The sequence below is a fragment of the Ostrinia nubilalis genome, chromosome 4, assembly GCF_963855985.1.
Source record: "Ostrinia nubilalis chromosome 4, ilOstNubi1.1, whole genome shotgun sequence".
In the NCBI taxonomy this organism is placed as follows: domain Eukaryota; kingdom Metazoa; phylum Arthropoda; class Insecta; order Lepidoptera; family Crambidae; genus Ostrinia; species Ostrinia nubilalis.
The window spans coordinates 14,439,816-14,461,291 of record NC_087091.1 but is presented as its reverse complement, the minus strand read 5'-3'; the positions used below and the strand labels follow the sequence as shown (position 1 = coordinate 14,461,291).

Below are 21,476 nucleotides of genomic sequence, written 5' to 3'. Positions count from 1 at the left end.
CATACGTTATAACACCTCCAACTCGATTTTGCCTCCAAAACAAGCTTTTACGTCAAACTATCCACAAAGCCAATACCAAAGCATTCAAATGCTGTTAGCTGGGAAGCCGCAGACGTGTCGGCTCCAAATGTATTCTAGTTCATGGGTTGCCAACATTTAAAATATTTACCCCGAAAATGTTCACCCACTGTGGATTAAACGTTGTTACTTAGGTCAATATTAATAATATTTCCTCTACTAATCTTTGCTATCTGGTTCCTAGTGCAACCTATTTAAGCGCTCTACTCCAAAACTGACCTTTTAGCCAGTCTAGATTCTTAATTTTAGCCTATTTTACGTATCTTCATGTTTCAGTATTGTTCTACACTTTCCTATTCCTTTTTATGTAAGCCACCAACTGTGATTTGTGTGGGTTCATCATAATAGTGCAGCGGTCAACAAGAGAATAATGATCGACCCATTTCGATACTCTGTTGTTCTGTTGTCCCCTCAATAATTTTACAGATAAAATCATTCGCTTCAAATGATTGAGTGACCAACATTACAAAAACTTTTCAGAATAACCCTATTTGAGACAGAAACATCAATATATCACACGAGAATCAAAACCAAACATCTGAACAGCTCTAACTTGATTTCAGCTCCAAAACGCAGCCTTTTAAAGCTTACCTATCAATCAAAGCGCCCAATACCGACTGGCATTCGAAACGTTGTATGGTTCGCAGGAAAGCCGACACGTTTGCAGGGTGCTCACAAATATTCTACCCATCCTGGATTGCCATCATTTTTTTAGGGTTCCGTACCTCAAAAGGAAAAAACGGAACCCTTATAGGATCACTTTGTTGTCCGTCTGTCCGTCCGTCCGTCCGTCTGTCAAGACCCTTTTTCTCAGGAACGCGTGGAGGTATGAAGCTGAAATTTATATCAATTACTCAGGTCTACTGTCCCTTGAAGCTGTGAAAAAATCAAACTTCTAAGCCAACGCAATCAAAAGATACAGCCGTTTATGCCGCATATTTTCGACACTTGCAAGGGAATCAAAACCTACAGGGTGCTTCCCGTGAACTCAGAATCTTGAAATTTGGTACGAAGCAACGTCTTATAGCATAGATAAAGGAAAAATTACGAAAACCATAAATTTTTAGTTACATCACATAATTTTTTTTTTTTTAATAATTTTAAACTTACTACCCATTTCCTCATAAACGCGTAGAGGTATTAAATTGAAATTCATACCAAATACTCAGGTCTATAATACCTTTAAGCTGTAACAAAATCAAACTTCTATGTCAACGCAATTAAAAGAAACAGCAATTTAAGCTGCATATTTTGAAACTCGCAAGTACTCGCAAGGGAATCAAAACCTAAAGGGTACTTCCAGTCGACCTAGAATCTTGAAATTTGGCATGAAGCAACGTTTTATAGCACACATAAAGGAAAAATTCCGAAAACCTTAAATTTTTAGTTACATTACAAAATATATATTTTTTAATAAATATAAACTTATTAGACTTATTACTTTTTTCCTCATGAACGCGTAGAGCTATCAAGTTGAAATTCATATCAAATACTTAGATCTAATTGCCTTTAACCCGTGAAAAAAAAAATTCTAAGTCAACGCAAAAACGCAAAACGCAAAAGTACAACCATTGATACCGCATATTTTGAAACTCGCAACTACACGCAAGGGAATTAAAACCTAAAGACCACTTCCCGTTGACATAGAATCTCGAAATTTGGTAAGAAGCAATAGCTTACAGCACAGGTAACAGAAAATTCCGAAAAGCTTAAAATTGTAAGTAGTTATACCACCAAAAAAATTGTGATTGTAAACATAATTTTAGTTACAGCAATGACCGCGAGTTATTATACTATGTATGGGGAGGGCAACATTTTTCAAACGGCAAAGACGACCTCACTCATCGTCATTCAATCCCGATGTTTTGGTGAATGTAGCTGTATAATCTAAATGCGTCCTAACTGCTTAGAGTGTTATACTTATAATTAAATTCAATGACATTATTATTTACTTAAACGATAAAGAGATCTTTGTCTTAAATTTATGCTCCTCCATCTTTCCCCATTGTAATGTTATGAATTTCATTTTGCAATGAAAATACCATAGTTATGACTCAATTGTCGTAATGAACGAACTTTGTAAACCTTGCAGGTTTGTACGGAACCCTCGGTGCGCGAGTCCGACTCGCACTTGGCCGGTTTTTTTCTACCACTGAAACTAGCAAAAAGTATGGATATGATACAGAAAAAGCTTTCGAAAAATGGTCCGTGACCCTCACTCGGCATGGGGCACACTGAAAACCAGCGCCGTGGCCTTCGTCACCGTGGGCCACGGCATAAGCTGAGTGGGGTCCCGTTGCAGTGGGCATCTTATTTGTAATGGGTGACACTGCTCAGTTTACTCTTGTTTTTATTTTTTCTTCTTCCATTATTATGTGCCACTGTCATGTCTATGTAATTGCCTGTATTTGTGTGATGCCCATTGTAATAAACGTATCTTGCTTTCTTTCAATCACCAAGAAAATTTAGTCTTAAACGATGTTTTATTGGTATGGGTCCCTAATGTAATCCTAATGTAAGATTTACGTTGTCCTAAAATATCAATGTAGCGTCAAAGCTTGCGTCAGATTAACCAATTAATCAATGCCTCTATGATTATGATTTTGGGATAGATCGGCGACGCTATCGCTAAGGCTTAGTAAAGCAATGATCGAGCAAATTGATTGATAGCCTGGGTTTCATCTTGTAGAAATCTGTAGAAAAAAATCCGTCGTCTCCTGTCGCTGGTGGCCTCGCAATCTATTTATACGATTAATAAAAATAATATCGCGTCACTCTAACTTTCCGTAATAAAATATGGGTCTTCCATTAGCTGGTAATGGTACGGCATTAGCAACTGCTTCTCAAAATGTAGAAAAATTGGCGTGGCACCGTAATTTTTTCCTCCACTTTGGCCTTATTTTTTAATGTTGTTTTTAGAATAAGTACCTTTAATGTAAGTTAAGATGACTGTATAATAAGAATAACTTTCGTTATTTATTTACAACTTTATAGATTGTCACGTGACGACATCATAAAGGTAGCAGGGAAGCGCTGGACGCAGGCCACTACCCATCGATCAACATGGAAAGCATTGGGGGAGGCCTATATTCAGCAGTGGACGTCCTATGGCTGAAATTCTGATGATGATGATGAGATTGTCACGCAAATATCATAAAAAAATATCTTTCTGTCATTCACTTCTTGGACCTTGAAAGGCATCAGTCAGTCGTCAATAAAACCTATCCAGTTTGTGAGATAATCCTCTCCATTTTCAAAGTCAAAGTCAAAGTCAAAATTTCTTTATTTGTTTAGACTAATAAATAGTTCTTACAAATCGTCATTTTGCTCTTAAGGAGCCTCTACATGTCTCATAATCTTTTTACCCTACCAGCGCTTCGAGACCAACATTTGGCAAGTGCTGAGAAGAAGCGCCGCAACAAACTCAGTCACCACTGTCTGCCGGTTAATATAAATAAATAGAAATAGCAGTAGTAGGTACATTCGATTCAGGAGCAGTTCACTGAATTTACCATGCATTCTTGTATAGTGTATCTTATAAGAATGGGTATACAAAATTGCGTGGCATATTAAACAAGGTAGTGACGTGCTAATATCTAGACTTACAGATTACATACTCAAATACTAGTAGAAATGACTCGCATACATAAGTTGGAATAACTTGGATTGACCAGTCCCCGAAAGCAGCGCCTGTTCACAGACATGACGAGTGAACCAGCCATCGCTTCACTCGACCATATTAGAGGGAATGTAACGACCCGCCACACTACGCCACCACCCCAGAGACATTTTAGTGAGAATGACAATACCAAGTTATCTCTTAGAGAAAAAAAAACTAATAATAAAGCTAAGTAACAGTCCAGATTGAGAAGCATGACACTATAACATTTTAGAAAATTAGATTAGTTTATACATTACTTTTCATAGCACGATTTTAATTCTTTTTAGTGCGAGCATGAGAGGACCATAATCCTACTCCCAGGATGACTTATCATTAAGAAAATCTCGAGTTGTATAATAGGCTTTTTTAAGCATGTGATCTTTAACTATACCTTTAAATTTATTGTACGGTAGCTCTTTATATTTATCAGGGACTTTGTTATAAAAATGGATACCTTGTCCCATAAAGGTGGCAAACACTTTATTAAGTCTAAAAGCGGGTATAGCCAATTTATTTTTATTTCTAGTATTGATTTGGTGAATATCACTTTTCTTTTTGAATTCATTAATATTTTGTTAAATAAATAGAATACAGTTTAAGATGTATTGTGAAGCGGCCGTGAGAATGCCAATTTCTTTAAACAATTCTCTAAGGGACGCTCTTGATTTCATTTTATACAAGTATCTTATGGCACGTTTTTGCAGAATAAATATTGTTTCAAAATCTGCAGCTTTGCCCCATAGCATGATTCCATATGACATTAGGCTATGAAAGTAGCTAAAGTAGACTAAGCGAGCTGTTGAAACATCAGTTAATGACCGTATCCTTTTTATTGCAAAAGCCGCTGAGCTGAGCTTTCCCGCCAGAGTTTCTATATGGGAGCCCCACTGGAGTTTTGAATCCAGGGTAATTCCCAGAAATACAGTAGATTCTACCAGATCGATTGCATTATTATTAAGTTGTATTTGGGTACTAACTGTTTTTACGTTAGGCAAAGAGAATTTTATACATTTATTTGTAGTGAACCAACTTAAAACTCTTGTTAGTGCATTATTTACATCGTCAAAGTTATTTTTACTTCTATCAATATTAAAAATCAAAGATGTGTCATCAGCAAATAACACTATTTCGCAAGAGTCTTTAACAAAATATGGTAGATCATTAATGTATATAAGAAACAAGAATGGACCCAGAATGGACCCCTGTGGAACTCCCATTTTTACAGGTGACCCAGAAGACAAAACACCATTTATGTCGACTTTTTGAACTCTAAAGTTTAAATAGGATTGTATTAAATCCAAAGCCGAGTCCTTTACCCCATAATAGTGCAGTTTGCGAATTAGCGTTTGATGTTCTACGCAGTCAAAAGCTTTTGAGAGATCACAGAAGACCCCTAGTGCATTTTGAGAATTCTCCCAAGCCTCGAAGATATGTTTAAGTAGTGCAACCCCGGCATCGGTGGTGGAACGACCCTTGGTAAAACCATATTGTTCACTATGAAATAGTTTATTAGAGCCAAAGTGAATCATAAGTTGCTCCTGTATGATTTTTTCAAAAATCTTGCTCAAAGCGGGCAAGATAGAAATGGGTCTATAATTGCCAGGGTCGGTTTTGCTACCAGACTTAAATAATGGCATTAGTCTACTGTGTTTCATGAGGTCGGGGAAGATTCCCTTCTCTATGCAATTATTGAATATTATCGCTAACTGTGGGGAAATTATATCAATAATGTGTTTGACTATCTTGACAGAGATGCCCCAGATATCAGTTGTACTCTTTACATTTAAAAGATTAAAAGTTTTAGTGATATCTAATGGAGTAATATGTTTAAAAGAGAAGTGCGAGTCACAGGGTGTCACGTGGGTTTTCAATATTTCTTCAGCCTCGGAGGGAGATGACTTTAAGTTGGCAGTTGTTGCTGAAGCTATATTAACAAAAAATTTGTTAAAAGCTTCTGCTACATCTTTATCTGCAGATATCAAATTATCGTGAACTTTGAGAGAAAAGTCATTATCTCTTGGTTTTAGTTTACCAGTCTCTCGGTTGATAACATTCCAAGTTTCTTTTATTTTATTACTGGCGTTTCCTATCTTGTCCCGAATATAAAAAGACTTAGCCATGAAGCAAACTTTCTTAAAAATTTTTGAATACTTTTTCACATGCTCAAGAAAAGATATACTATTATTATACTTTTTCATGCCATAAAGCTCATATAACGTATTTCGACTTTTGTATATTCCCTTAGTAGCCCAGTCACTAAACTTAGATTTGGTAGTTGGTTTTAATGGCTTTACAGTAAAAACTTTGTCATGTTCGGTTTTAATACATTCGAAAAGGTTATTGTAAAGAGCATCTGGGTTTCCCTGCACGTACGGCACTAAATGCAATTTATTTCCAAGATTATTCTTAAAACGTTCTAGACGACTAATGGTTACAGGTCTACATACGGCATTTTTGTTACTTGTATTATTAGAATTATTAAAAATAAATTCTACTTTAATACCACAGTGATCTGACGTAAGATTGTGTATGACAGCTTTTTTGTCAGGGACACAGCTAGAGAAAATATTATCTAGACAAGTAGCTGTGGTTTCCGTAATTCTAGTTGGCTCCTTAAATTGACTAAACAAATTAAATGACTTAAAAAGGGAAAGTAGTCTTACAGAATATGGATTTTCTTTTAATGGATTTTCCCAAAATTTGTCGTAAAATCGGACAGTGGGTAACCCTGACGTTTGGAGTACTTACCTAATTGGAGCAGACGGCACCAGCCGTGTTCCAACTTGTTTGAATGCCAGTTCCCAACTAAAATGCACCTGGCAGAGTTTGAACAAACGAATAGCCCATCAAGCTATGCTCTGTGTTGTTGCAATGTTGTATCTTATATGTATTATGTTGTATCTTACGGGTATTATGTTGTATGATGTTGACAGTACAAGATGAATGCGCCGGAAACAGGATGTGTGCGAAAACGGAATGGAAGAAGAACATCGGAATTGTGAAAACATAATTATCGGACGCAATGTCCACATTTTATCATGAATTTATCTAAGACATATCCTATAAAAATAGGGATATTCATTTCTTCACGAATTTCAAAGTTTTCCGGGAAACTTTTTCCAATTTTCCTCTTGATAAGTTTTGCCATGCTCGAGTTTTGCAATAATTACGAGTATATTTATTTCAGCCTATGTTCAGCAGTGGACGTCCTATGGCTGAAATGATGATGATGATGATGATATTTATTTATACTTTAGCGTATTTTAATGTTGATCCAATACACAAATTATTTCATAGCTGCTGTGTGCTCTATCTCTGCTCTACTCAAGAGATTTTGTACAAATTTTGTTTCTGTATTTAATAACTTTGTTAACTTGTTTGCTTTGTGGTACAAAACGAAGTAAAAACCAACGTTACTCTTCATTGATCTCGAATTCTTGTGATACTCATCATGCCACTTGTTAATTAAAAGTACTCCAAAGCTCTTTGTTTTAAGGAACTTGTTTTCGTATTTTCCCTATTTCCACGGCACGTTTCCCACCACTAATAGCATGGGCGAGGTCTGAACCAAATAGTTATTACTTACAGTAGGCAAAACACAAAAACAACTACATAAGTAGGTACCTAGAGAAAATACAAGAGTTTGCAATGACGAAGGAATTGGAGTTCTTGGAGTTGAGCAAATTGTATTAGGTAGGTAATTGTATATTTCTGTACGGGATAAAACAACGTGAATATTTTATACAAAACAAGGACTGAAATAGAATACATTCGTATTCATAACTTTTCTTTTATGCCAGTCCTTTGTACAGTCTTTTTCAATTTCCTTTACCATTAATTCCTTGGTACATTTATTTATCAAATAACCACAAAACCAAAACCAATTTGCCGTGCACGCGGCAGAGATACCGAGTCAATCCGCTTGATTGATGATTCCTCTGTGATTGATGAACCTGCTCTGAAAGTGGAAAAAAAATATGATGCGGCCACACCTGCGTAATTCGGCAATATGCTTCGCAGATATTCCGCAGCGAATCTTCGTGTGTTGGAACGTTCCAAGACGTGAAAAATGTAACTTCTATATGATGCAGATCAAGAACTAAGCTAATTATTTTGTTTTTACAGGAAAAAAAAGAATTAAAGAATCATACACTAAACTAAACTAAATTAGCTCTTGATCTGCAACTAAGCACGATAATTTAGAGCGACGGTCAAGCGTCTTATTAAACTAATTCAAACAAAACTAAATTCAAGTCTATGACTATCTCAATTTCAATATTTCACCATCGGGCTCTATTTTTCTTGCTTAAACTTTAGCGCAATTTAGTAAAACGATCATAGAAAAGCTGCGTAGTTTTGTATTTCAGTCAACAGCAATACCAACAAAAAAAATCTAAATTAAAGAATTAATGAAAAGCAGTCAAAACTCAATCATAAGTTCACGAATGTTCATGACCAACGCAGGTGTGGCCGGGTCATAAGAAAATATGTACCCGCTAATAATAACTCAGGGTAAGTGGGTAAGGCGGGTCTACACGATTAGCGCGCGCGATGGGGCGATATTTTTGAGGTACGAATTTCTGGGTAATAAAAAAAAGGTTGTTGACATATTAATTTGCAATGAGGATTTGCTGAATTTGACTAGATTAAAAAAGTAGGTTAACATATTTTTCGAGGTCTTTATTATGCTTAATCTTATTTTTAAGATTGGTTTTACGGATTTTGAAGTCCAACGATTCGCATATTCTTAGTTTTCATTTTTGAAATCTTATTATTATTTTACGAGTATTTAAATTATATTAGGTAAGTACTTCTAACTTTGAAGCCACGATAGCCGAACGGTGATGGGTTCGGACTGGCCAAATGGAGATTCGAGGAACGACTGTGTGGTGAGCCCACTCGTAACACAAGCTTATTTATTTAGCTGTGTACTGTGGATTCGACTTATTCACGGGTTAGTATAGTGCCTTTCAGTACCAAATACTTCCAAATAAAATACCAGTCTTCCTTTATCGATGTATTTACAAAGCGACAAAATCCTTACAGTAGAATAGTATGCAAGTACTTATCTATTTTCCAAAACGAATCAATTGATGAAAGGGAAACCTTTTCGCTTCAGTAGGGTCGCTATTTTTCACCAGACAATCCTACTTTGCGACTGTCGAATCAGACCTTTACTTATTGCTCAAATAAAACAGTAATCCTGATTTCCATATTCGTTAAAATTAAATTCAGATTTTATAAGAATCGTGGAATATTCAAATCTTTTTTATTCCACAGATGTTATCGTAATATGGATGGTATTTTTTACCCAAAAAATGTATCCCTTTAAGTTTAGAAATGTCATAAACCAAATATCATTCATTTAAGTTGGAGTTAAGATAGCCAGTTCTTGATTGGTTGAGGATTCCAGGTGAAGCTCGACCACCTTCGAGCTTATCATCACTTTCCATTAGTTAAAACGCAGGCTTTGTTGTTAAAAAACGCCAAAGATCTAAACAAAACTAAGTATTAGACAGAATTATTTTGTTGTAATCGAAATTGAAATGGTTAAACTGATCTATTTGCTCTGCCCTCAGTTGCGTGTCAGGTTTGAATCCTTTGGGAACCCCGACACATCCCATGGAGACTATTTTTAACGAAGCCAATGCTACCCTCGAGCAACATACATCTCTGACATCGCTTGTGGAAGAAAGAACATTAAATAAAACAAGTACGAAATAAGCAACAGTTAGAGCTTTTACTTGTAACGTATTCGTAAATAATCTACATCAGAAAGTACAGATAAAGTATGAAATAGTATTTTTAACCAAATGGAAACCGCTCAACATTATGTCATTCTCTAGGGTAGAACCCTGCAGAACACAAAGCTGGTATTCTATGGACATAACTTTAAATGTGATGAAAATTAGAAAATACAAATCTTCATTACGGTTGATTGAAAAGTAATTGGGTTTTCTTGACTTTAAAGAGCCTAATCGTTTAACGACGTGTCTGGATTCGTGGTCTCAACTTACTCAATTAAAGGTTAGAGACATTCTTCTGATAATATTGAGACAAGTTAGTAGATTTAATGGTTAAAATCTTTAATTGGTTTCCTACAAAATAGTCTGAATTATTTTAAAAATACAACGTAGAAAATGTCCTCGCATAAACCAGTTTCTTTATGTTATGAGTTCAGCCTGCAAAATGTTTTTCTTGTACCATTATGCAAGGGTTTAAAAAGGCTTATCTAGCTTTAGGGTGGCTATGGCTGTATTATGGAAATATTAGAGCTGTGTTAAGGGTAGCTTAGTAATGGCCAGGGTGGACAGTTTCATTTTGAAGAAGGGGATTTTAAATCGCCAGGGAAATAACGACACTACTAAACGCTGTGCTATTTTATGTGGTTGAAATATTAACGTTATTCTGCAACAAAAACGTAAGTATAAGCTGACTTGAAGTTTACTGTACCTGGTTATTTAGCATACATAAGAAGGAAATACTTGGTTTTGGTTTTAACATTAGGTAGGTACCTACCTATTTTACCTTTATTTACTGGCTTTGATGAGCTAGACATAAAAGGTGGAAAATCTAACATTCAAAATCTCTACTAGGTACTTACGGCTCTTTGAAATTTATGTTTTCAACGAGTAATAAGTACCTATAATAAGGAGAGAGAATAAAAAAAACTGATCTACTTATATTCACATTTGAAAGAAACCCTATAATATTCAAAGCATCATAGCGATCCGCCCCGGCTCCGCATGGATCCAATTTATAATGTCCAATTGAATCCATTGATAAAAAGTCTATTAGGTACGTACGTGGCGTAGGTCGGTAGTTGAAAAGACAAACGTAGAGACAGACGCAGCGACTTTGTTTTATACTCCGACACTGATATGCCTTTCTGATGGAAGCTGTACATCCAGTAATGTTCATTTGCGTCCCAAAAAATAATAAATGAGCGTTCGCTATAACTCCTTAAATAACTAATACATCGCGCAGGTGTTACGCCAAAAAGTAAAGCGAGGTGTTTTCAGGCGGAAATTATTACCGGCACTGTACGATTTATCGCCCACCATAGAGACCTCCCGCTTTTGGTCGGGTAATGCAACAGTGCTTTGTAAAAGGGAACTTTTAAACAATGTAATTTGTTCGAAATTAAGGTTTATGTTATAGCGAAATATTAATTAACTTTTGTATTCAATTTTAAGGAATTTAATAATTTGGAAATTCAACGAAAATTATTTGGAACCCGTCTGGGATAAAAATTTCAGTAGGTAGGAATATTTGTTATTTAGTCTGAATTAAAGAGAGTCGTAGAGCTTGATATCAAGTTAAGCACTATAAAGTCTTATATAGTTGTAACAGGCATTATTTGATAATTATCTTATCGCCATGTTACAGGCGAAATTTCATTTTTCATTCGTTTCAGCCAAATGACTTCCACTGCTGGACAAAGGCCTCCCCCAAGGTTTTCCACAATAAACGGTCCTGCGCTGCCCGCATCCAGGCTTTTTCTGCGACCTTTATCAGATCGTCATATTTAATTTTTAAACAACAATATTAGATCTAGTGAATAGAATGAATTCCTGCGATAAAAGTCAGTTCTTCTATTAATATTCGTATGACTTTGTTTCTCACATAGGTACGTGAACTTAATAAATTAATGTAACAAAATAAGTAGCTACCAAACACTTAAAAATGTAATGTAATAGACACCTAATAAAAATTTTATAAAAAAAAATTAAACCGACTCCAAAAAACCTACACTAAAACGTAGAAAAATAATTACTAATTACCTACTTATTTATTAGGACGAATTATTAATATTTATGTAGGTATACCATGATTGATACTTCTGGAGTCGGTGAAAAGATTATGAAACATGTAAAGTTTGCCTGCACCGACTCCAAAAGTATCAATCATGGTATACCTACATAAATATTAATAATTCGTCCTAATAAATAAGTAGGTAATTAGTAATTATTTTTCTACGTTTTAGTGTAGGTTTTTTGGAGTCGGTTTTTTTTTTTTTATAAAATTTTACTTATTTCTTGCTTTTTAGTTAACTAATTATTACCTTGATGTTACCACTGAAGGTAGGCAGTACACTGAGACCAAAAACAATTGGTTCATAATCCGCGGAGATATTGCGTATAAAAAAGTTCATCCCCAATTTTCCACCCTTGGGGGTGAAATATTTTCTTCAAATTCGCATAAAACAACCCTTTTGATAATACCTATTCAACAAAAAAAATAATCGTTCAAATTGATTTATAATCGGCGGAGATATTGCGTATAAAAAAGTTCATCCCCAATTTTCCACCCTTGGGGGTTGTTTTTTTTATTATTAAATTTAAATGGGACCACCCTTGAGGTATTACCTATACGCCGAAAAAAGATTTGTTCAAATCGGTTCATAATTGGCGGAGTTATCGCGTAACAAACATAGAAAAAAAAAAAAAAAAAAAAAACATACGGGTCGAATTGAGAACCTCCTCCTTTTTTGAAGTCGGTTGACAATAGAACAGGCGTCTCGAAGTCTAGCCACTTTTCTTCTCGCTCGTTAGCAGTTGTCAAGCCTTTGAGACCGGTACTTCACAACTTTATTACTTGACAAAGAACAGGATTCTCAACCAAGGAATTAAAAAAAAACTAGTAATAAAAAGTTATAAAAACATAACGTTAACCCCTTTTCATTCTCCGCGAGCAATGTTTCAAGGAATCGATATTGCATCTAAATATAGAGATGTAAATTTCCACGACGGTAGCGCGTTCCAGTGAAGTGAAAACTTTTATTAGCCTGCCCGTATGTTTTTATTGGCCTGATAGCACCTGGCTATTGCACCCCTAAAGCAGATTGGCTATTTTAGGCTAAAATGTACCATTCTTCAAACTTTCTAGCGGATTCAGCGATTTACCAACAATTTATTAGTGGCAAATCAAACTATCAAATGACGAAGTAAAAAAAAGCTTAAAAGTAATTTTTCACACCATAATTATCTTACTCGTATCTTCTTTATTATTTCATTAGTTGAGTTCAAAATATTATACAAGTGACCCATTGGTGAATAAGACAGGATACATTCTACTACTCAAATGCAACAACTTTCCTACACCCCCATTGACCCCATATAATGCTTACCACTACGGCCTCTAATGTTCCTATAATAACAGTCTAATGGGTTGCGTGTCTTGTTAGAAATATGTCGGAAGTTACAACCACCAGAGGATGCCCGCAAGGGGGCGTGCTTTCGCCCCTTCTCTGGACTCTGGCGGTTGATACACTACTGTATAAAATGGCCGACCTCAACATTGACACTCAAGGGTACGCTGACGACCTTGTTGTCATAGTAAGGGGCTTCTGCCAAAGTACAATATCTTCCATAATGCAAAGAGCGCTAAACACCATAGGTGGGTGGTGCAAAAGAAACAGTTTATCAGTTAACGCTGATAAAACTGTCATTATTCCATTTACCAGGCGTAGACAGTTGAACAAACTAGTCAAACCCTCTCTAAATGGAAAAGAGATCGAGTTTTCCACGGAAGTCAAATATCTGGGCGTCACTATCGACCAGAAACTAACATGGAATACTCACCTTAATAACATAATACAAAAGGCAAAAATTGCCTTAGGCTCCTGTAGCCGCATGATGGGCAACAATTGGGGCTTGAATCCCCGATCTGTCTTATGGCTGTATACCACTATCGTGAGGCCGACTATATCGTACGCCTCTGTAGTGTGGTATCACAAAACCAGCCAAAAGACAGTAACAGTTAAACTAGGTAGTCTGCAAAGGCTTGCCTGTCTCATGGCAACTGGGGCAATGTCAACCGCACCTGGGGCGGCCCTGAACGCACTACTGTGCCTAACGCCCCTAAGTATGCACATTGCTAAGGAGGCGGAGGCAAGTGCCTACAGAATAGACGCTCAGGGGGGCTTCCATTGCATATCCCAGAGAATGAGAACATTACTGGAGGCTATAAAGAGCACACCTACTCTTTGCATGACTTCTGACATCATGGTTCCAAGTTGTAGCTTCCAAAAGAACTACAAAGTGGAAATACCACACAGGGAGGACTGGCTGAACAAGCAAGTCACCTGTGAGAAGGGCAGCCTTATATGGTTTACTGATGGGTCAAAAATGGGCCCTAACGTAGGCTTTGGCGTGTATGGAGAGCAGCCGAAGCTTAGGCTATCTCAAAGCCTGGGCAAATTTGCCTCTATCTTTCAGGCAGAAGTCTACGCCATTATTGAATGTGCGGAAGCTAACCTGCGAAAAAATTATGCCAACCACATAATTTACATTAACTCAGACAGTCAGGCCGCGCTGCTGGCCTTAAACTCCAACTTAATCACCTCAAAGTTGGTAGAAAACTGCATGAGTCGACTAAATACTCTAGGAGAACGAAACAGAGTAACGCTGAGATGGGTTCCAGGTCATGCGGGAATCGAGGGCAATGAAAATGCCGACGAACTAGCCAGAGCGGGAGCGGAGGGAACACAATATGGTCCAGAACCCTTTTGTGGTGTTCCCAAAAGTCTCGCTCGAATGACCCTGGAGAACATCTATTTAAACAAATCCTTTATGGCATGGTCAGACACGCCAGGATTAACTCATTCCAAAGCTCTCATAAAAGCCTATGATCGAAAAAGCTCTAAGCAGATCATAGGACTGAGTAGGACCAAAATGCGCATCTTAGTTCGAGCCCTCACTGGACACTGCAGCTTAAACAAGCACTTGTCCACTATGGGACTATCCGAAACAAGAACGTGCAGGATGTGCCAAGAGGCAGATGAAACGCCACTACACATGCTCACGGACTGCGGACCTCTGATGCGCAAGCGGAGCTTACACCTGGGCAAACACATCCTAAGCCCACAAGATGTAAAACATATCGCCCCCCAAAAGATACTGCACTTCCTAATGGATGCAGGACTCGGAGGCGAACTGTAAGGAAAACAGCGGCGATCACAATAGATCGATAACGGTCGCAGTGATACTAGGACTTTATTGAACTAGAATAGCCGCTCAACACAAATAAAAAAAAAAAAAAAATGTCGACATGACCTTTATGGCTTAATATTGACAGCATAAATGGTTTAGCCAATGTGTTTATTTTGATTAAATAATTGCATTGTTATTGTTTGATGAAACGTTTGGTTTGATAGCCAATAATAAAACAGAAGGACTTCAATGGAACTTTTATTACTTATAAAGACTGTACGTGTACTTCAATTAGTTTTTGTGGCACTCATTTAATTAAGAAGGGAGTTATTTAATTAAGCAGTAAAATATGCAAACAGATAAAACTTTTAAAAGCCTACGGAAAAAAGCCATTAACACTTTTAATTCGGGCAACGTAAATTGAATTTACAATTGCAAAAAGTGACAATGGAAAGCATACACTTTCATATGAATAAAACTGGCAAAATTATGTATGTGTGTGATACTGAATAAACATGTATTTTTCTTACTTTTATAAAAAAAACTGATAAAAAAAAGGTGGAACGTAAACCAATATGCAGAATTGGAGAATTGAAATGGAACACCTCACAAACTAGAGGCACCAATCAAATTTCAATTTAGGCTGGTGCAGTTAATGGTTTTGAGTGGCGGGAAACTAGTTAAGATTGGTTTGACAGTGCGATAAATTGATTGGGCAACCCGATTGTTAGTGGACGCACTAAATGAGTATTGAAATAAAGTTCTGTTAATATTAACTCAATGAATCAATTCTTCTTTTGATACCTTAATAAAGGACAATAGCCGAACGGTGAAGGTGTCGGACAAGCGGACTTTTGATCCAATGAACGCGGATTCGAATCCCGCCGCCGTACAACTATTGTGGTAACCAATGGTGAACCCACTAGTAAGACAAGCATATTTAAAACTTACTACGAGGCGGGGTCAACGCGTAGACGACGTTTTTTGTTTAAATTATATGGTTTTGTCAACTAGACAACATTTTCTCATTTTACTCTCTCTCTAGCCGTCTCACACCGTCACACGCTTCTAGAAAATATAATACCACTTACATTATTTATTTTTACTTTACTTAATTTTGCCAAGGATTACCAACCCAATGTTCAATCATCTCTCACATATTATAAGCAATCCCAATTTAGATGCAAGACACGATCGATATGTAATTAATTTATTCCCGAACGCATTTTCCTTCATAAATATTGAAATCTACACCCTATATTAGTGTCCCATGACATCCTCAGTGACAATAACGAGGATCTACGTCGCCAAACTATTATGACCTCAAATGTATTGAGTTAAGGTTTAATGTTCGTTAAGTTTAAGTATAATTGAGTTGTATCAAAATGTCGTTAGCGGCGGCGGAAGATAAGTGAGGGTTTAATGCCAGGATAGCTGGGAAATAAAGCTACCACGTCATTATTCTGAGCAATTAATGACGGACCGCTTGGTCCTGGGATGTATGGAAATGTTGATTTCAATATAAGTAATAAAGACTAGCAATCTTACAATATAAGACCGCGCCGTCTGAAATTCACGCCAATCTTTTTTTCGTTTACAAAGTTAATCATCATCATCATCATTTCAGCCATAGGACGTCCACTGCTGAACATAGGCTTCCCCCAATGTTTTCCATGTTGATCGATTGGTAGCGGCCTGCGCTTCCCTGCTTCCTTTATAATGTCGTCGGTCCTACGCAAAGTTAATGTTAATGATAAACTTTTAAATTTCAATTCATTAAGCAATTTTCTGAAAGGGAATAAAGGAAAATAAGCAAAGAAAATTATTTTTGTGCATCATACCTACTTACATGTTTGTTTATGCTAGATATGAGTTAGACTTTCTAGTTAAGTATTTCAATATTCCCAGTTAACAAAAGCTTAGTAACCTCTCTTATTAGGGGACTTAAACACAGCAACCAAACAAAGACCGCGTTATGCGCTAATCCATTCAACTAATTGAGTACTTAGCAAATGAGTGCGTTGCATTCGCTCACAGTAATGTGCTTAGTGGTATCATTTAATTGGACAGTCTTGTTCAGCCCAATTAATTTGATTAAACTACTGACACATATTGTTTCAATGGCAACAAGCTGTACCTATGTATGAAAATTTCAGTTTTTGAACGTTTCCCGCTAGGGGCACTGTACAATCCGTCATACATTTAATGTCATTTTTTGACGCGCGTTTGATGTAAACTCACACTAGGCCCTCTGTAAGTGACGTTACCAAGTCAGGTTTAACCATAAAGTTAGACAGGATTATTAATTTCACTGTTTTCTACAATAAATCAATCACTGAACCAGTTATCACTTTTCTGAACCACTTTAAGCACTTTTCTCATAAACATCCACGATTTCCCTCATGTCAAATCTGAAAATATATCAAATTTTCAGCGTGCCACTGCGTGCCTCTGAACTGCTAAATAGTGGCAAAAATGGTTCTGTTTGACGTGACGGCGACGGCATTACGCATCTCTTTTTATCAGACAGTGTTCCTGCTAGTGACATCTCGCAACATCTTTGTTGCTCTATTCCGCTAGGTATATTAACTTTATGGGCTTAACTTATCATAATAACATAGTACGTTGTAATAGGTGCTATTTTTCAACAAAAAATTTTAGTCGACTCCAAGTAGAGATACGTAGAGGCATATTAAGTAACATGCCCTCTTATCCTTTAGCTAGGCTTTGAATATTCGGAGGATTTCACACAGATTTTCCGCAACAGACTTACAGAATAAAACAAACATCGATTTCTATTCGTCTCTTTCTCTCACATGAATGTGATTCCCAGCGTAAGAGAGTAGATAGACTCGAATTGATTAAAGACGGTCATTTAGGGACTACATTACTAATACTGTGCTTACACATCGAATTACAAAGCCAGTAAATGGTCGTTCGATGAGCTCGAACATTTGTGCCTCTGTGTTGAGTTACGTATTTACTAGTAGGCATAAAATCTAGCTACTGTCTAGACCAGATTCAACCATTTTAAACGGGCCTCAGACATTACACTAAGAAGGTTTTTAAAACTTAAGGATCTAGCCTAAAAAAGGTATGGCAGTTAGACCACACAGACGACACTTCGGCAGACCGCAAATTATTATGTAGCTGGTTATAAGATCACTTCTTGCTTAAATTGATAACCATTACTTCATTACCGAGTTGTATTTGGAGTCAAATTTTTTTTTAAATGACAAATTCTGGATTGCGAATCGAACTAGCGCAAGCGCTTGTATTTGTAACACAGTTTTATCATTAGAACCAAGTGGTGTATACTCGTAGTTGATTTCTATTATGTACATTATTTTCTATCACAGCATATTACGCTGGACGGCTTCACGGTGTTTATGTAAAAACCACAGCGTCCAACAAAGCATGGCTAGTCCCCTCTTAAACCACCGTGTATGGCGGGCTGCGATCAGGGTCCAATTAACCTGTTTACACGCCACAAACTGTACTAATCAGCTCCAGGGCCGGATCTAGGGTCTCAAACGGGGATCTAAGCAAGTCTTACAATGTAAAGATAGAGTTGCAATAGGTATTATTATTGGAAAAAGTTTGCTGCAAGTTATTTGCAATGGATGATTTCTGTACTTTTCTATATTCAAGTACTACTTAGATGTAAATTAGTTAACTATTTGAAAAGTACAGCTCCCACTCTAAACAATTTCGTGCAAAAAGGAGTCTCTAGCACCAGCGATAGGATGTTGACATTCTGAGAATAATACTCAAATCACGACTCTTCTCACGTCACGACTCATTCTGGCTATCCTTTTCAAAAACATTACATAAAAATAGTAACAGGTTAAAATAAGTTAATATTTTAGGCATGTATTGTACTTTGGCGAAAATATTGTTGTTCCAAATAAAACGAGACAAATATTGCTACAAGCTGGCAATTAGAAAAGATAACACCCCTATTTTTCCAGAGCCAAAACCAATGTTTTTATTGGGATATGACCCATTACGGGGCCCCCTGAAAAAATATTATTAGGGTACACAAATCCGGCCCTGGCAACCCACATTACATCCGTAGTCGCGTGTTTACATAGAGGCGGACGATTACCCACAGGGAATTTGTCACAAGAGAGCTGGCTCGCGAAAAAATAAATTAAACATGCCTGATGAAAAATGGCAGCGTTCATTTAAATTTTTGACGACATTTTAGCGGCACGAAAGTGTCACGCATCTCGTATGTATGAGACTGGAGTGTAGGAAATTTTAAATGGAACGTCGTGATTGCATTCTCATTTAGATGCGAGAGATAACTGGGGATTGATTTAATAGCTGTATTGTAATAATATTTTCTTAAGTTTAAATTAACTTTAGTTCTAATTTAATGAAAGTTTTATAAACACAATAGCGCCTACCTAGGAGATTATGTAATATCATCCCTTCCAAGACATTTTAGTTTACACTACAGATGGACGATCATAAAAAAAATTCCAGAGACCAACAGAAGCCTTAGCCTACACTATGTACTTTAAACAATAGTAAGTTCCTATTCCTAACACAGAACATCTTTCTATGTTCTGTGGTTCGTAAGGTAACGGTTTCGTTACCTTTTGACCTTTTGGTCATGCCACATGTTTTGACAGAGATGTGTTAGGGCGTGTAGAATTGAAGACCCTACATGAGATATGATAACTTATTTACAATGCAAGCCAAGTTCGTCTTGACAACATTTTTCATGAAACTATTTTTGGTGGAAAATCGTACCAAGTCCTCGCGTACCAATCGTAAGAAGCTACTATTATTAACCCACTGACCTGTGGAGGGCTCTTGACGTAATACTCTGTGTCGTTGATGATGAGCCGGAAGTCGCTCTCGAGCAGCGCCTCGATGGTGTCGCTGGCGGCGATGCGCACGCGCTCATCCGCTGCCAACGCGGCTGCGCGCTCCACGCCGCGGTCCTCAGCCTTGACCTGGGAGAATACAGCTTTATAGAATACAATCTATTCAATGTAAAGCCCGGTCGCCGAGCACGTAAAATTTCGGCCAATAACTCCAAGCTACCCATCCTTATCGCTCGCCTGTAATTATGTTGCTGTCGCGCTCGCACAATCACTGCGGCCGCCCGTCGCACAGTCGCGACAGCAATAGAATTACGCGCGAGCGATAAGGATACGTAGCTTGGGGTCATTGGACGAAATTCTACGTGCTCGGCGAGCGGACTATACCAGAGGCAAACGGTGGATTTACCAGAGGCAAATGGTAGATTTACCAGAGGCAAATGCAGGATCCCTGCAATTCCCATATCCACTGCCACAATTCCCATATCCACTGCCCCGAGAGCTTTCAGCTCGAGTTGTCAAATCGCTTTGCATGCCTGGAAAACTGCGAGTCAGTGGATGAGATCAATAACGGGTTCGTAGAAACTGTCCAGGCGGCTGGGTTTAAATTCTTTAGACCTCGTCGTAAAGACAAGCCGCAAAAGCTCACCGACCACACCCTCAACCTCATGGCAGAACGACGTGCAATGACGCTGCAGTCCTCCGTTGACGCTACGGCATATAGGCAGCTCAATAGACAGATAAGGAAGTCCTTGCGACATGATATTCGCAACTTTAATACAAACAGTATTAAAGAGGCGATAGAGCGGAACCAAGGCTCCAAAGTGTTCGCAAGAGACAACTCTATTGGGCAAAGCCAGCTGACGAAGCTAACGACGGCGGACGGTAGTGTAACGTCAACAAAAGCCGAGGTTCTAGGTGAGATCGAGAGGTTTTATGGACAGCTATATACCTCGGTCACCAAACCCGTTGATAGCTTAACTTCAGATCCAAGAGCTAAGCTAACTCGACACTATACCGAAGATATCCCGGACATCAGCCTATACGAGATTAGGATGGCTCTCAAACAGCTAAAGAACAACAAGGCACCGGGTGATGACGGAATAACATCGGAGCTTCTGAATGCGGGTGGAACACCGATACTGAAAGTCCTTCAGAGACTCTTTAACTCCGTCTTACTCCAGGGAACTACGCCAGAGGCATGGAACAGAAGCGTGGTGGTGCTCTTCTTCAAGAAAGGTGATAAGACCTTGCTGAAGAATTACAGACCCATCTCGCTTCTGAGTCATGTCTACAAACTGTTTTTCGAGAGTCATCACGAACCGTCTCGCGCGTAGGTTCGATGACTTCCAGCCTCCCGAACAAGCCGGATTCCGAAAAGGTTATAGTACCATAGACCACATCCATACGCTGCGGCAGGTTATACAGAAGACTGAGGAGTATAACTTGCCACTATGCTTGGCGTTCGTGGACTATGAGAAGGCCTTCGATTCGATTGAGACTTGGGCAGTGTTACAATCTCTCCAGCGGTGCCGTATTGACTATCGGTATATCGAGGTGCTGAAGTGCTTGTACAAAAACGCCCCCATGTCGGTCCGAGTACAGGAGCAGAGCACGGGGGCGATTCCACTGCAGCGAGGCGTTAGGCAGGGAGATGTTATATCTCCGAAATTGTTCACCGCTGCATTGGAAGACGCTTTCAAACTCCTGGAATGGAAAGGATTCGGCATAAACATTAATGGCGAGTACATCACTCACCTTCGGTTTGCCGACGATATTGTAGTCATGGCAGAATCGTTGGAAGATCTTGGCACAATGCTCGAAAACCTTAATCGAGTTTTCCAACAGGTAGGCCTGAGGATGAACATGGACAAAACGAAGCTTATGTCGAATGTCCATGTTACGCCCTACCCAGTTTCAGTTGGGAGCTCAATTCTCGAGATTGTCGACAAGTATGTCTACCTCGGA

At 38.0% G+C, this 21,476-nt stretch overlaps 1 protein-coding gene across 2 annotated transcripts in view; it reads right to left on the bottom strand.

Moving 5' to 3' along the window:
• LOC135071222 (calcium uniporter protein, mitochondrial) overlaps nt 1–21,476 on the bottom strand; it is a 255,858-nt gene that overhangs the window by 4,569 nt on the left and 229,813 nt on the right. For both annotated transcript variants that reach the window (XM_063964997.1, XM_063964998.1), the window contains one exon: nt 19,485–19,640. In XM_063964997.1, coding sequence (XP_063821067.1) covers nt 19,485–19,640 — 156 coding nt within the window. The remainder of the gene's footprint in view (nt 1–19,484; nt 19,641–21,476) is intronic.